Source organism: Podarcis erhardii (assembly GCF_964252035.2).
Source record: "Podarcis erhardii genome assembly, chromosome: 3".
Classification (NCBI taxonomy): Eukaryota; Metazoa; Chordata; class Lepidosauria; order Squamata; family Lacertidae; genus Podarcis; species Podarcis erhardii.
In genome coordinates, this window is record NC_138507.1 from 116,303,003 (window position 1) to 116,320,190 (window position 17,188).

Here is a 17,188-nt window from a genome sequence, read left to right on the forward strand (position 1 = left end):
GTAAGCTGCACATACTTGACAGATTTCTTGATGAAGAACTCCCTTTAGAGAATTTTGTTCCAACACTTAATTGTTAGACTGTTGAAACCTTTGGTCCAAATTGGATGTGATGCTGGCAGACTGGCTTGGCTGGAGCCGGATCTTCCCTAGTCACACACAAAGAGGAAAGGGGGGCAATTCTTAGAGCAAAAGGATCACACAGGTGGGATAGGGTGCTAAACTGATCCTCTTGCCTCCACCACAATCTATCACTTGCAAATGCTACTCTCTTCATATGTGGTCCACTAACAGATGTGAGCTTGGCTAGAAAAAAAATCAGCTGGAGGAACAGGCTAAAGGGAAGTAGGTGTCACGTGTATGGGGAACAGTTTGGTTGCCCTCACTCATGCCTGTTTTGCTTTCAAACCTGACCTTAAACCCAAAGTGTTTGGAGCAGACCCTTTTTTTCTTTTTGGAAAGATCTGCTTCTATAGTGTCTAGTTTGCATGTGTCTGAGGTTGAATGTTTCAAACTTTGAATGACATTTAACTCAGCAAAATAAAACAATTCCTTCCAGTAGCACCTTAGAGACCAACTAAGTTTGTTATTGGTATGAGCTTTTATGTGCATGCACACTTCTTCATACACTTTTGAAGAAGTGTGCACGCACACGAAAGCTCATACCAATAACAAACTTAGTTGGTCTCTAAGGTGCTACTGGAAGGAATTTTTAAATTTTGTTTCGACTACGGCAGACCAACACGGCTACCTACCTGTAATTTAACTCAGCAGTTTTGGAGAAACAGGTTTTTGCTTTGGATGTTTGGAGTGTTTGCACTCATTTTTCTCTCAAAACCTTCAAACTTCCCTTCAAATAAAAGAAACCCCCCCCCAAAAAAAGCTGGAAACTTCATACTCAAGTGTCATAGTTTTCTGCAACGTATTTGTAAATATGTGAATCCAGGCTCTTAACTTTTCATTTCAGCTTTAGGTACAATATTATTTTTCTCCAGCTTCTTAATCTAATTAGGCTTGCTTTGCCTTCAAAATGTGAATAGCTAGTTTTCGGCTAACACATTCTTTCTGGTGGGGGTGTTGGGAATGGAAAGGAGAGAGGCAGCTATTTGGGCCTCATTTCGGAAGAATTACAAGGCCCAGTCATGCTATGTCATTAGTTCTCCCTCCTGTAGAAGGGACTGAACCAAGTTCCCAAACTCTCTTCCCATTCCTCTTTAATGGAATGTGGATTTTGTGATGCAAAGAATCTCTTGTAGTGTTTCCTTTTACAAGCAACGTGCAAGGCTAACTGTAATTAATCCTAATAATGCTTTTCTCTTTGTTCTCTTGCTTCTTTCTTTAGAACCAAGCAATGTCATTTCGATTCTTATTTCCTCTGAGTTTCTGAAGATGGATTCTTTAGTGAGTATATAACAGATGTGGGGTTCTGAGCTATCGGAGCTGTTTCTAGAGCTCCTCTCACAAAAAAAAACCTTCCTAAATACAGACAATGCCCCACTCACATGTGATCAGCGGCCACTGACATGCATACTGTTTTTGGCGCCAAAAGAGGGTGACGTGGCTGAAATGTACATTCATGCAGGCTTCCCACTGACGCATGGAGCAGTCAGGAATGGCACCTGCACATGAATGGGTTGTTGCCTGTACAGTGTTAAGAGATTTCATTATCACTATTGAGTGTGCTACATCCATATTTTATCTTCCTGTTTTCCTAGGTGGAGAAATGTATTACTTATTGCCACAAGAATATGAGTGCCATCGTAGCCACGCCGTGCAATATGAACTGCATCAATTCTAATCTCCTAACGCGCATAGCGGATCTTTTCACACATAATGAAATAGAGGAGGTGAAGGACAAGAAAGATAAATTTAAGAGGTACTTTTAAAAAATCCTGCTGCCTTGTAATGTAAGAATTAGCCGTTCTTTTCGTCTTCCTGCAGTGTTATCCAGATGTTTGCAGTGCAGTTTATGTTGGGCGGCCGTTTGGGGTTGGTTCAGCAGCTGGTGCAAACTGCTAAGTGTGGCAGCTTTCCATGCACGTAGAACACCTCTACTGAAGTGTTTACATTGGTTGCCAGTTGGCCACTAAGCCAAGTTTAAGGTGTTGCTGTATAAAAGCCTGGGCTGAGATGCTTAGGGCATCTGAGAGCCCCTTCCACCGTATAGATCAGCCCAACAACTTTGATGACCAGAGGAGGCCCTCCTGATTGTGCCACATCCACTGGAAATGCATCTCATGACCCAGAGGAGGGAATTCTCAGTCATGGCACCATTTTGTGCTATTGTTTTCTTTCAGAGATCCAGCAGGAGCCACCTGCATTGGCATTTAGTTGTTAACTCATTTTTATTTATTTATTTTTTAAAACATCTTTATTGAAAATTCAAAAAGTACATAACTATATGCACCAGACATGGTGAGACGCAAAGAGGGGGGGGGGAGAACCTGTGCAGAATGGAAAACAAAAAAGGTGGGGAGAAACCCAAAACTGTATATTTTACAAGGTTGTTTGTGTACTTCACCAGATTTTAACCTATTACAGGATTTGTAAGAATGGATTCCAAATTTCAATGAATTTGTCCATGGCAAGTCTGCGTTTATATGCAGGTAACTCATTTTTATAATGAGTGTCTTTTTGTTACCGACAGCAAACTTTTCTGTAAGAAGATAGAGAGATTGTTTGACCTAGACTACCAGAACCCAGATTCTCAGGGAAGCGCAGCAACCCTGTACAGGTAGACAACTGTCCGCTTACTGATCTTATTTCAGCATATTCTTCCTTGTTCTCACTGCAAATCTCTCATGCCATAACTTTCTTTTTTAAAAAAAAATAGGTGCTGCTTATGTAAGAAACTCCTAATTAAGGACACTGAAAGAAGAATCCCATGTGTTCCTGGAAAGATCAATGTAGATCAGCATGGAAACATTATCTATGTACACATAAGGTGCTTCATAAATCATATTGTAGCAACATTTTTACAGGGTGTGTTCACAGATTCTATTTAATCTGCATCATAACAGACTTTTTAATTATAAGCTGAGCTCTCTGTTCTTTCAGGGCTTCAAGCCCAGAACAGAGGTCAGTCCACTAGGTACTGTATATGATAGTTAACTGTCACGATCAAGTTATTAATATTAGGGCAGCACAAGGGTCAGGAACGAAGGGTTAGAAAGACTTGCTCCCCTTCATTCCCAGGCTTCTTTCTCGCAGCAGCGATGGCGGGTTAAGGGGGCTGGGGAAAGCTCCTCAGCTGCAGGGTGGTCTTTCCCCTGTGCTCCTCTGCTTCCCTCCAGTGGCAGCAGCAGTGACAAAAGTATGGGAAGGCAGCACAGGTAGCCTGCCTGCCTGCCCTTTCACTCCTCTTTGTCATCACTGTGATGATGGCTGAATGCCAATATAGTATGTTTTAATAAGGGCTGTCACCAGATTGACAAAATCTCAGTCAATTATTGAATTGATCAAATTGACATAATTTTTTCTAAAGAGCAAAAACGTACTCTTTGATTTTAGATGATGCACACATGTGTTGTTGTGGCCAGAGACGTGGAGTGTGTCTCATTTAATCCGGGAAGGAATGTCTATTCTCTAAGAGAGCACTTAAAAAGTCTTGTCCCTCTGTAATTAAAAAAAACAAGCAACAGCACCCTAAGAAATTGGTTAACACTGTAGCCCTTGTTTTAATTCTTCAGTGCAATTTAACTTTGTCATTGAGGGGGAAAGGGTACAAAACTTACCAGTGGGAATTGAGAACTATTCTATTCACGCTGATCTGCCTGACCGCTTGCTCCTCTTTGTATATACAGAGATAAATCTTGGGATGTGCATGAGTATTTACTGAGTCTTTTTGAAGAATTAAAATCTTGGCGAGATGTATATTGGCGCCTTTGGGGAACTATCAATTGGCTGATCTGTTCAAGATGTAATCAAGTGAGTGTTTTCGGTTACCTCTGCACACTCCTGACTGTCTCTCCTGGAACTTACAAAGTTAGGTTTTCAAATTCTGTAGAACGAAGGGTGAGGTTCAACTATTGAACTAGTGGAAGCCAGCACAAAGACTTCTGCTTGCACAATGACCTCCCTTCACTCCTGTGACAAAGGGGGCATGTTCAGAAGAGCCTCTCACCCCCTTTCCTTGCCCAGCCGCTGCCAGTTGAGTCTTAGGTAAAGGTAAAGGGACCCCTGACCATTAGGTTCAGTCGTGACCGACTCTGGGGTTGCGGAGCTCATCTCGCTTTATTGGCCGAGGGAGCCGGCGTACAGCTTCCGGGTCATGTGGCCGGCATGACTAAGCCGCTTCTGGCAAACCAGAACAGCGCACGCAAACGCAGTTTACCTTCCCGCCAAAGCGGTACCTATTTATCTACTTGCACTTTGATGTGCTTTCGAGCTGCTAGGTTGGCGGGAGCAGGGACTGAGCAACGGGAGCTCACCCCGTCATGGGGATTTGAACCGCCGACCTTCTAATCGGCAAGTCCTAGGTTATTGTTGTTGCCACCAACTCACTCTTGGAGCAAAAGATGGGAGGGGGCTTTGAATGCAACAAAGCAATTATTTTTTTTACAAAGAAAGGCTCTTAGCCAGTCCAGTGTACCCTGTACTTCATGGCCAACCTGCACACAACTCACTAGCTGCCAGTTTTCTTATGCTACTTACTCCAAGATCGAAGCAGCTTGGTTCTTTCCCTGGTAGGCCCCTGTAACTTCCTAAAACACAGGAACTCTGAGACTTGCATCTTCCAGATAGTTCTTATAAGTTATTAAGAGTGCAAAGCTTGCACTGATGGACTAATTGCCATAGCCGTACATAGAATTCCTTCCCATGTTTTTGTACATTGCGGATGAATAAGGGATAAATAGTTTGGTCAAGTCTTTTGAGAATGCCAAGAATGGGCCACCCAGCACTTTATTTAATCAGTGCCGTTTTCAAAGCATAAGAGCAGCAGCAGCTAGTTTGTACATCCTAGTATACAGCCATTTGTTAGAAGACACCTCTATGTTCTGCTGTAAACCCTTTCTGCACCTTAAACTTGGGAATACTTGATTTTGAGAGTAGTGATTTTGTTGTCGTTGTTGCATCTCCCTTGCAGACTTTCCTGTGTACTGAATTCTCCCATTGCCAATACCACCCTCAGCCAGTTGTCTACCCTGGCGTGGTAGGTGCTCTTGGTTCCAATGGTACCGGAGTGTATCCCTGCTGTAACCAGAAGGTTCTGAGATTTGATCCTGCTCCTCTTCCAAAAGTATGTATTTGGGGGAAAGACTCTTTAAAACCTTTTTTGCTCCTTCCACAAGCCACCTTCTCTTGAACCGTGCTTTATACACAACAAAAGTATGGGGTGATTCCTGCCACCCCCTAGCCTGGTGCGTTAGGGCCCACTGTATAATTGCCTGAGCTGGAGTCAATATTTAAAACGGTATGTTATCTAGCTAACATGCAAGCTAACTGTACTCTATCCATGAGCATATCTAATTCTTCATCATGGTTAGGTGTTGAATCCTAATATCCAAACTAGGATTGGCCACAAATTAGAATGTGAAACCCTGATTTGAAGCAATCTTTCAAACCATGGCCAGCGCTATCCATGATTTGCAATTACGTCTGCGTTAAGGAAGTACCGTATTTTTTGCTCTATAAGACTCACTTTTTCCCTCCTAAAAAGTAAGGGGAAATGTGTGTGCATCTTATGGAGCGAATACAGGCTGCACAGCTATCCCAGAAGCCAGAACAGCAAGAGGGATTGCTGCTTTCACTACGTAGCGATCCCTCTTGCTGTTCTGGCTTCTGAGATTCAGAATATTTTTTTTCTTGCTTTCCTCCTCCAAAAACTAGGTGTGTCTTGTGGTCTGGTGCGTAAATACGGTACCTTAGCTAACGTCTATCTCTCTCTTTTTTTAATGGAAGGGATGCAAAGTAAGGGACCATGTGATTGGCTTGCCTGCTGGAGGAGAAGGTGTGGATGCTGTTCCCTACCAGACTGCTAAACTACTGAACGATCTGACTCAGCACAGAAATGTCATTGTTGTGCCTTTTGAAAAAGACCAAAACAGGTAAGAAAAGAGGTATGTCTTCATCTTTCCTGGGCAAGCACCCCACCATTCAGGTAGACTTCTTTCGAATCAGTAACAACCCAGTCCATAATATTCCTAAATACTTATTTTTTCAAGTGATTCTGGAATTGGACTGAGTGACGAGAAGAGCATTGAATGTGATGTGCTCTTGGAGCCAAATGCACCGTGGGGCCCCAGAACAGGAGAAATTAATGCTGTGAGTATCCTTCCCCACATCCATCTGCTTTTCCTTTCCACATTGTTCATATTGCTTGACTATAGTCTGGCTCAATGACTCAGTAACTTTGAGTATACTTCTAGGATGAAGCTCCAGTCATTAGGTGTAGATGTATGTGTGGTGATCACACAGGGTCCCCGGACGTTTCACCGTCTATTGATCCCTGTGCCACCACTTTATTTCTCGCTGCCACCACCCAGGCCCTACCTGGTACAATAATGAGTCCAGTCAGGGTTAAATTGGAACATAAACTTCTGTTTATTTATTGCAGTTTAACAAGCGTGGGGTTTCATAAACGGTATCGGTCAATTACAGTCATGGGGTGCCTATCCAGACCTATAACTTCCACTACCTGCTCTCACTCACTAAACCACCTCTCAGATATTTACTTGTCTTCCTAGCTCCTAACTGTTCCTGACTCAGCTTATTTCGCTACACTAACTCAACCTACCCACAAACCCTCCCACCAGATGTCAAAGAGAACAACAACTATCAGACTTTTAGAAGACATCTGAAGGCAGCCCTGTTTAGGGAAGCTTTTAATGTTTGATGTATTACAGTATTTTAATATTTTTTTGGGAAGCCGCCCAGAGTGGCTGGGGAAGCCCAGCCAGATGGGCGGGGTATAAATAACAAATTATTATATATAAAAAAACCTCTATCCCAGTTCACTCCCACTCCAGCCAACTCCCAACGAACTCCCCCCTTTGCCCCTCCCAGAGCTGGTCTTATAGTCCCTCTGACTCCACCCCCCAGCTCTTGATTGGGTAACCTCTTTAACTATTTCACCTCCAGCACTCTCCTATGTTAACGTCACAGTATGTACTGGCCGTTCTCTGCAGCTGATGTGCAATTTGCATCCATCTGAAGGGGTCCCTCCAAGTGGGTGTGAACTGGGATCAATCCAGGGAATCTTCCAAGGGGCTGAGGCGGCATGCTGCAGAGAGCTCCTTCACATGCTTGGTACCCGTGTGTCCATATTATGGAATTTAACATTGTGTGGAATCTATGTGGACTTATAATCCTTTCTCTCAGAGTAGTGTTTTGAAATAGTGCCCATGGAGGAATGAATATAAATAGGAAATACTGTATCTTAATGGCGGGGGGGGGGGAGCACCTGAGTTAGAATGCAAGCATTCATTAGTTGGTCACGTGGGCGCTAGTTGGAAATACACACAGAGGGAGGACCGTTCTTATCTGAAAGATGTTTTGGAGTGTGCTTTCATGCACAAATAGGCTGCATGTAAGGTGCTGCTGGTAACCCTACCACTGCCAGTTTTAATTTTCCTTCCCCCCCGCTTCCTTCTCTAGTTCCTTTCTCTGAAAAACTGGACTCTCCAGCTGGTACGTTTGCCCGAGTTATTCCTATTCTATGTGCTGATTCTTTTTGTGTTTTAAATATTCTATATGTGCTGCACTAGCTGTCATATTTAAACCACTGAGCAGCGTGATCATTAAAAAGAAGAAAAAGGTAATTAAAATGCATTGGGGTGGGATACCTATTTAAATACATCTCTTTTTCAAAAACCACAAATGGTCTTATTAGCCTAGAGCACTGATTCCTAGCACAGTTGTTTGAGTTTTGACTCAAATTTGGCCTAGAAGCTGTGATGTAACATAATTGAGTATTGCAAAATTTGAGACTGAAGTTGTTTCTAGTTAAACTTTTTTTAGAGTAAGGTAGGGTAGTCTGTTTCGGTCTCTACCTTTACAGATCAGGAGGAGATGAAGGCTCTTCAGCAAAAGCAGTTAGAGGATGTCAGCTGTCATTCTTGCTTACCTGTCAGGCCTTAATTTTTTTACTGGTTTGCAGAGCAGGGGGAACCTGTGGTCTTTTGGAGAGAAAAAGTGATAGTTGTTATGCTTTTTCCTTGACAACAATAGAAACAACAGTTGTTGCTTTCAGAAGATGATGAATACACCACTGGCTCTGAGGTCACAGAGGATGAAGTAGGCGATGAGGAAGAAGTATACAAGAAACCAGGTATATTCCCTGCCTGTGACCTTGCAGGTGTTCTCTGCTAGCAGTTAGGGATCATTCCCCCCCCCCCCCCGCGTGTGTGTGTGTGTGTGTGTGTGTGTGAGAGAGAGAGAGAGAGAGAGAGAGAGAGAGAGAGAGAGAGAGAGAGAGAGAGAGAGGTTGCCTGTTGAAAAAACAAACCTTGTGGTGATGTGTTTCTTCACTGGTGGCATGAGTGTTAGGAAATGAACTCACTACTGAAACCCGAGAAGCCCCATCTGTACTGGCATACCACTGGCTTTGGAAGATGCACCTGTTCACAGTGATATTTCCTTGACCTCACAACCAGAGTCTTCTAGTTTTATTTGCTGTGATGTTTTAATGGTATTGTTTCATTGCATGTTTTAATCATGGCTGTTTATATTTCATAGAATCATAGAATCATAGAGTTGGAAGAGACCACAAGGGCCATCGAGTCCAACCCCCTGCCAAGCAGGAAACAATATTTAACGCTTGCGTAATTGTTTTTTATACTTGTAAACTGCTTAGAAGCTTGTTTTGGCAAGAAGCAATCTATAGATAATGCAAAAGTGATAAATTAACTGGAGTTTGCTATTTTATTTGATGACGAAAGTCACTGCACAGGGAGACAAATCTGTCACACTTTGCAGTACTGTTCATATTTCCTCTATAGATCAGCCGTGAAGAGAGAGAGATTTCAGAATTGCATCAATTGGCTGTCTTCTTTCAGTGTGATAAATGGGAGGGGTGACTTATAATTGACTTATGCATATTATTAGCAGGAAGAAAAGAGCGGTCAAAGAAATCCCACAGACATCCAAAGAAACAAGTGTCTTCACCCAGTGTTCAAAAGAAGGAAAAGAATCTGGAGAAGGTAATCCTGAGAGATCTTCTCAACTATTATGCAACCTTTGTGAGGACATAAGTCTGGCTATTTCTCTGTGGACTCATCTTATACCTTTGTTACTTTACTGAGGACAGCATGAACTTCACTTTGATTTAGTTTTTTAACCTGGTCCTGAAGATCAATCTTCATCCAGTGAGAGTTGCTGAAATCTTTTATCAGTGTACACCTGGGGATGATCTCCACTGAACTCAGTGGGACTTCCTTCTGAGTAGACATGGATAGAATTGCACTGTTTCTCAGGCTGCAATGCTATGGTGAGGTAGGGAGATTGCATGGTGGTTGCTCTGCTGCATCCAAAGTCTTGTCAGCTTGCTGTGGATCCGGGGAGAGGGGAAGTAATCCCTGCTGTCAGAACACAGCCAGCATCTTGTATACTGAGGACTCTTTCAGGTGAATAAGTACCATTATGTCAGTGGTTTAGCACTTAGTCTGCTTCCAGTGGCCTCTCTAGCCACTTTCAGGATTGCTCTGCCTACCCATATATAGCTATCCTCTCTCCAGAATCTGTTGCAATATGCTAAATTTGACTTTAAAACATTATTTTTTAAAAATTAAAAATGCTTTGATTTTTGCTGTGGACAACTGTGTCTTGAGTAGAATCCTATGCAGTTTGGCAGCTTGAAATTCTAAATAAGTAACATTGATCTAAGGAATTTAAGCATACAGTCTTTATTCTGCCTTTCTTTCAGCAGACTAATTCCAGAGATGCATCTCCTTTTATGTAAGTATTTCGGCTGATTTTTTTAAAAAAATATTTTTATTAAACAATTCCAGCATAACAAAATATCAATCCAAATAATCACATTATTTTTTCTTCCCCCCACCCCTCCCTCTCCCCCCTCAGCTCCCCTCTCTGATTTCTTTGCACATATTGTTCTCTGCATATTATAAAATTGTACATATCCTTGCTTTATCTATCATGTGTTCAACTAATATTTTGACTGATTTTTAAAGAAATGCAGTTAGAATGCTTAGGCAAATCCATGAAGCATAGGTGTCTCAGTGGCTATTAACTATGATGGTTAAGCTGAGCCTTCATGTTCAGAGGTGGCGTACCCCTGGACACCAGATGCAATTTAGGTTCATTCTTCATTCTCCTGAAGATTAAATGGGAATCCAGTGCAGTCAATTCAGCAATGATAAAGAATGCTTTTAGGAAAAGATAATCCCCACTCGGGGACGCGGGTGGTGCTGTGGGTAAAACCTGTGCCTAGGACTTGCCGATCGCATGGTCGGCGGTTCGAATCCCCGCGGCGGGGTGAGCTCCCGTCGTTCAGTCCCAGCTCCTGCCTTCCTAGCAGTTCGAAAGCACCCCTAAGTGCAAGTAGATAAATAGGTACTCCTTTATAGGGGGAAGGTAACGGCGTTTCCGTGTGTTGCGCTGGTGCTGGCTTGCCAGAGCAGCTTCGTCACGCTGGCCACGTGACCCAGAAGTGTCTTCAGACAGCGCTGGCCCCCGGCCTCTAGAGTGAGATGGGCGCACAACCCTAGAGTCGGACACGACTGGCCCGTACGGGCAGGGGTACCTTTACCTTTACCTTTAATCCCCACTCATTGGACTGGTTCACACACAATGCCAAAGCATAGTTCTTGTGCTACAGGTATGAGACTTTCACTCATGTGCTTCTTCCTTCCTTCACATTCCCAGTTAGTTTATTCCTTGTTCAAGAGAAAACCTAAGTCCTGTTTGGGCGTTCAGTCTCCTTAGGTGAAAACAAACATGCGGCAGTGAAAAAGGATGCACTGCCAAGCCCTGTGCACCCAAGCATCACTTTTACACTGTTTAGAGCTCCCCATGGGTTTGAGGGTGAAAGTGGGAGAGAGCCCTTCTACCTATGGAGGCTCCCCATGGAGTTTAGAACAGCACACAAGGAGTTTGAATGCCCAGATAGTCTACACCTGAACTGACAAAATGTGGCTGGTGTATCATCTCCAAACCAGAACTACAAGCCAGCTTACAAACAGTAGTTTGCATTTCTGGCTTGGATGCAATGGCAAACTAACTGAACATGTGAGGAGGAAGAGGAGGAGGAAGAAGAGTATATGAGCACAAGGCTTATTTCTGGCGTGCCAAGCCATGGTTTTGGCATGGTGACTGAATGGACGACTTTGCCCCACATTCCAGAGGTCCCTGCAGAAAGCAAGAGGTGGTTTCAAGTGAGAACAGTAAGCAATGGTGGCCCTATGAACGGTGCCTGACTTTTGAACAAAATAGTGCTGATTGCTTTGGTTTTTGTTTCTCATGGCTTCTCTGCTGTTTAATTAGTGTGAGCATGCAGCAGAATAAGTGGGACGCATCCAGATCACTTAGATTCAACCAGGATGCTCAGAGAGAGGAAGGTAAGATATACATTTTTCAAAACATTTGCCTGACTTACGTGGTGTAGCAACAGGAAATAAGTAAAGCTTCATTCCACAGCTGCGTGAATATGGATATGGCAGGGTTCCATGAGAGATATTGTGCCTGTACAGTCATACCTCATCTTACGTTTGCTTCATGTTACGTTCTTTCAGGTTACGTCCCGCAGTGACCCAGAAGTACCAGAAAGGGTTATTTCTGGGTTTTGCCACTTGTGCATGCGCAGAAGCGCTGAATCGCACTTCGCACATGCGCACAAGCGCCAAATCGCGCTGTGCACCTGCGCAGATACGGCGCTTCAGGTTGTGCTCTTTTCATGTTGCGAACGGGCCTCTGGAACGGATCCCGTTCGCAGCCAGAGGTACCACTGTACTTCCTTTTCTAATGCCAATGGAGCCCTATAGGCCTCATAAAAAGTAACTCTAAGGATGTAAACAAGCTGAACTGAACTGCTTCTTGTGCTTTCTCTGATATGCACAGAATGAGCTCCTATGAAAGGAAACTTCCCAGGTCATGTCACTTCACCCACCTTAACAGAAGAACTTGCTAAATGAGGAACTTCTGAAATTTTGGAATGAAAGGCACCTTGTGTATGTAGCATATGCGCAACAAACACGCAAACTGCTCTATGGCGCCAGGAAATTGTAGCTTTGTAGTGTTGGGGCAGGGAGGTTCTCCCAGCAGCAAAACCCCAGCACCTTACCAGTCTGCATTTCCCAGTATTATTGGGGAGGGGCATGATTGTTAAACTGATACAAAGGTAGATGTAGGAGTGACATCTTTGCAAGCGTGATTGGCAGAAGCAATTGTACCTCTTCCTCTTGCTTTGTAACAGTGGTGTCGGCAAGGCACAAGAAAAGCCCTTTCTGATCCTCTGTTGCTATTTCATGTTGCTTGCAGATCAGCGGAGGATGGTCGAAATAACCGGACACCTAATAAAAATGAGGCTGGGGGAGCTTGACCAGACAAAATCAAAAGAGAACAAAGAAGTGAGTCGGGGGTTGGTGCTGGTGGGAACTCTATCCCACGTCACCCTTGGTTAGCAAGACTCTACCTCCTAACTTGCCTTTTGGTGCACACAGTAAAAAATAAAGCGCGTTGGTTAATACTTTCTTGATTTGTCTATTGCGACTTTCAGTCTGCAGCTGGGATTTATGCGAGACTTGAAGCTCAGATCAGGGCAGCGGCACAGGTCAACACCCGCCAGAACGTCCCAGAAAAAAATATAAGGTAAACCCTTTAATTCAAATGGGGTGGGGAGGAAGAGACGAGAGAAGCAAGGCGTCTTGACAAAATCTTATCAAAATGTTCCTCTGCTAAATCCTTTTTATGAAACGGCAAGCAAGACTTTCCCCTACAATTAGGGTATCTCCACTCTGACACAAAATCTCCCACTATGTTCTGTGAACTGCTGCTGCCACTTCATTTAATTTGCAAGACCTGTTCCTGATTTAGGGATTTTACTTGAGGGTTCTCTTAGTACCAATATATTCCTTATGCTAATTATGCATTACTTGCTTGCTTTGGTCAGTTCTAAACTTAAAAAGCACACCACCCTAACTGGCAGTTATTTTTATTTTTATTTTGTGCTGGTGCTGGTGTTCTAATGTTCTAGTCTAGTTAATATCAATACTGAATCACTGATGACAATGTGCAGATGACCAGAAGTCACTGAAGTATCAAACCAGGCATAGGCAAACTCGGCCCTCCAGATGTTTTGAGACTACACTTCCCATCATCCCTGACCACTGGTCCTGTTAGCTAGGGATGATGGGAGTTGAAGTCCCAAAACATCTGGAGGGCCGAGTTTGCCTATGCCTGTATCAAACGAACTGTTCTTTAGTTGACAATTAATGACCACTGAGCTGGTTGCAATCATTGTTGTGAATAACTTTCAATGCTACCTTTTGTCTGTGTGTGTGTGTGTGTGTGTGTGTGTGTGTGTGTGTAAAAAACCCCATGTATTTCTCTTAAATCTAGGATTAAAAGTCGCTTTGGCCAGGGCCGTCCCACGTAGAAACAATTGCACACAAAGCCGCCAAACAGAAGCCAAAGCACTTTTCTGCCTCCTTGGACCGCACTGGACTCCAGAACCTGGGCATGCCTCTTCCTAAAGCTTTCGAGTGACTGAATGCCATGTAAATTATTCTCTTTTTAATGAGTTGTAAATACGCCATTTCTTATATTAAACCAAGTGCATTTCCCCCCTGCCCCCCACCAAGCAATGGTGCACTTATAAACCTACAAAATGAATTCAACACCCTCATTTTGTTGAGGGTCGGAAAGAGTGGTGCTAACAAACGGGGGTTATTTCATATTCACGTGCTACTGAAATTTTGGGAGTGAATCAAGCCTTGGCCTTTTATCGGCGTTCTGTCTGGATACTGTGTGGCTCTCGCTTTTTCTTGCACTCCACTGGAATGGCTGAGGCGAATCTTGCTTGTGCTGACTTGGCTGTGGGGTGGCTCCAAAGAGGTAGACACCTCTTGCCTTTTTAATGTAGCTTAAGTTTACACTGAATAAAGATGGCTAGCTGCTCCTTTCCCTCTGGCAGGAAGCTTCCTGGCATCCAGGGAAGCTGGGCATGTTGGGAGGTGGTTCAAACCGAGGCTTCTTTAGTGTTAAAGGACATAGCCATTCCTGGAAAAGGAAGAGCAATTGAGCATAGGAGAATATCATGCTCTCTGCAATCCATAATCCTTAGTGGGTACAGGTGACTCTTGCTGAGCCTGTGTCTTGTGTTTGGCTGCAGGGCAGTGCGGATGAACAGAGCAGGGCCAAAAATATTTCATGCTATGCCTCTGCTTGGGTCATTTTCAGGAGTTGTGCCTAACCTCATAGGTAGCCTACATCTGATAGAGAGCACATCCAATATTCTGAAGCAAATACAATTGTGTACGTCTGATGGATTGGGAAAAGGCTGCTTGCAGGGTGTTCGTTTCACCTGCTGTGGCCCCAGTTGAGTGGGCAGCAGTTCATATGCCAAATAGTCAAGTGCCACTACTTTTTGTTGGATGTAGAGTTACTTTGCATTCTGAGCATGATGCATTCTTCATATCATTTTTATTCCACTTTGTGCTCATCCAAGAGGGTCCTTTATCTGCATTTTGGCACAAGGGGGTTTCCTTCTGTTGTTGCCTGTGTTGTACATTTTGTATGCATACACCTCTTTATACAATTTTTTTTTGCAGAGGTATTTGTGCACAAAGGTATTGCATTGTCAGTCTGTTTCTGAACCTGCATTGATCGTTCTAGCTGAGTTAAAGAAATGGAATCCATCTTGTAGCAATTCTTGCAGAGAGTAGAGGGAAATCCTTTGTTTTCAGTGACAATTCCTTTCTTTAAAAAAAACAACTGGCAGGAGACAAGAACAAGAACTGGACGTTTCAAACTGTGGCCATGGATCATACTTCCTTTTGCCCCTACTGAGAAAAATCTCTCCCACAGCTCAATACCCTTTCAAAATGAACAGTCTTGATTTTTAAGCCACCTTGCCCACTTACTGAATTTGATTATTAAAGCAATGGTCTGGTTTGCATGTCACATTAAACTGAAGTTAAAATAAACTATGTTTAAATGTGAACAAAAAATGTGGAATTGTGAATGTTTTGTTCCTCTTAGCTGTGTTACTGAGAATCAAGCCTTGGCCTGGCTTGTCATGTCATGTCATTCAAAACTGGGCTATGGTTTGTTTCTTCAAAAACCACAAGTAGAAGCCCTGGTTTGTTCGTACTAATGGTGGTTTATTTAGATGAAAGAAACCACGGAACCGGATTTGAATGGCACAACAAGGCAGGCCAGGGCTTGTTTCCTGGCATGAGTAATCCACCCATAATTTTGACAGCATGTCCTAGTGCACTGCTCAGTCACATTAAAGCCATCATTTATTTTAACATGGGAATCAGGCGAATGTATGAAAGGAGCCTGAAAGGGTATCTTCTGAACTGGAGCATTAATTCTGTTTTTCCTTGTCATCTGCAATGATGTCTGCTATACCCCCCGCCCCACCTTTAACTAACAGTGAAAAAGTACCCAGTGACTCTTAGTTGGCTTCATCTTAAATACACCCAAATATGACTAAGCAAAGCTGTGGACAGGAATCTTGGTTTGTGTGTTATGCCACAAAGAGAGAATCTGGTTTCTAGGGTCGGGAGTCCTCACAGGGTATCCATTAAATTATGACAACAACAATAATGGAGCAAATGTCTAGTTCTCATAACTGAGACTTGGAAAGTAAGCTGCTGTCTGTAAACAAGTTGTAGACTAAGTATGATGAATGGTATATTATAGTAATGAACTCAAGGGATTTTTTTTCTTCTCGAAGCTGTGTAAAGAGATGCGCCAAATGTTTGTGCTTAAAGCAACACTTTGTCAGATGTTTAGTGCACACATAAAAAATCCAAATGCGAGTTAATAAAGTTGAAGTAGCATACCATTTTCATCCGATTTATTGTGGGTTCTGTGTACGCTGCCTTCAGTATTTTTCTCCACCATCTCCTGCCAGCTTCCAGATCGCTTGGGCCCAATGCCAGAGGAGCCCCTGCAAGTCACAGTTCGATAGCAGGGCACATGGCTTTGCATAGAAAAGGTTCCAGATTCAATTCCAGCAGTAGTTCTGGGGAAGATTTCTGCTTTAGATCCCAGGGAATTACTGCTAGCCACTATAGCCAATATTTGGCTAGATGTAAAAAGTAAATGTGTCCTGGACGCTTAGGTCCGTCCATTCAAAGGCAACTACGGGGTGCAGTACTCCGATTTGGGTATAAGGCAAATTTGTATTCAGTGTTTTGCTACAGCAGCATTAACGTGTTAAAATACCAAGGTTGTTGGTATCATAAATGGATGTGAGCTGATTGAACTCTGTCAAAGATGGAGTGAATGGGTCCCTAGGACCATTGCTGACTGAATTAAGGCAGGAGCCAAAATCATGGTTGCTTTACTAGACTACCAAAAAGATGGGAGGTGCCACTGCTGCTGCCCGATTGCTCACAAGGGCCATAGCAGGAGCTTGCAAGATGCAGGATGTAGACTAATAGGCACTGCAGGAGTTGAATGGCTTCTGCAGAGCCTTTCCCATAGTAACAGAGAAGCCAGGTAGTACTGGCCAAATGTCCCTACCTGGCCTAGCTGATGCAGGAGGTAATTTGGATGCCTCGTGCACGCCAACTGCGGAAATGGATAAGCGTTTCCTCCCACTTATGACCAGCACACAGCATCATCACAATCCATCTGTGATGCCACAGGGAAAGTTTGAGAACAAAGCTGAAATTGATCAGCCTGTATAGCCTGCTTCAAGGACATTTTGCAATGGTTACTTTAACGTTGCTCAGCAAGTGAAAAACCCAAACGGCATGTGTACATTTTGCTAAGAGTTCTGAAACTTAGTAAGGCAGAGCTCAAGATTCTGTATGTGTGTGCTGAAACACATTTGGACAGCATCACGATAAAATATTGAAGTGAAAATGCCACTTACCGCAGGCCAGCATCCACTCTAAGTCAGTTCGATATGCTTTTTGTATTTGTATGTTCTCATGTAGCAGAAAAGTTCTATTCAGTTAGTAGTAGGCCTTTCCACCATGTTAGCCGTTAACTCATTAAATTCTTATGGCATTGAAACAAATTATTGGTGAATAAAAAAATGAAGAAATCTGTGTATTTA

The 17,188-nt window shown here is 43.3% G+C and overlaps 1 protein-coding gene across 3 annotated transcripts in view; it reads left to right on the plus strand.

Moving 5' to 3' along the window:
* SANBR (SANT and BTB domain regulator of CSR) overlaps positions 1 to 15,964 on the plus strand; it is a 31,435-nt gene extending 15,471 nt beyond the window's left edge. For 2 of the 3 annotated variants that reach the window (XM_081854673.1, XM_081854675.1), the window contains 16 exons: positions 1,340 to 1,398; positions 1,713 to 1,873; positions 2,645 to 2,731; positions 2,831 to 2,941; positions 3,801 to 3,924; positions 5,084 to 5,236; positions 5,899 to 6,044; positions 6,162 to 6,261; positions 7,594 to 7,626; positions 8,167 to 8,266; positions 9,043 to 9,137; positions 9,863 to 9,891; positions 11,437 to 11,510; positions 12,430 to 12,518; positions 12,668 to 12,759; positions 13,510 to 15,964. In XM_081854673.1, the coding sequence (XP_081710799.1) occupies positions 1,340 to 1,398; positions 1,713 to 1,873; positions 2,645 to 2,731; positions 2,831 to 2,941; positions 3,801 to 3,924; positions 5,084 to 5,236; positions 5,899 to 6,044; positions 6,162 to 6,261; positions 7,594 to 7,626; positions 8,167 to 8,266; positions 9,043 to 9,137; positions 9,863 to 9,891; positions 11,437 to 11,510; positions 12,430 to 12,518; positions 12,668 to 12,759; positions 13,510 to 13,546 (1,490 nt within the window). In that variant the 3' untranslated portion in view covers positions 13,547 to 15,964. The remainder of the gene's footprint in view (positions 1 to 1,339; positions 1,399 to 1,712; positions 1,874 to 2,644; positions 2,732 to 2,830; positions 2,942 to 3,800; positions 3,925 to 5,083; positions 5,237 to 5,898; positions 6,045 to 6,161; positions 6,262 to 7,593; positions 7,627 to 8,166; positions 8,267 to 9,042; positions 9,138 to 9,862; positions 9,892 to 11,436; positions 11,511 to 12,429; positions 12,519 to 12,667; positions 12,760 to 13,509) is intronic. The other variant, XM_081854674.1, reaches the window with a different exon arrangement.
* The last annotated feature ends 1,224 nt before the right edge of the window (positions 15,965 to 17,188 follow it).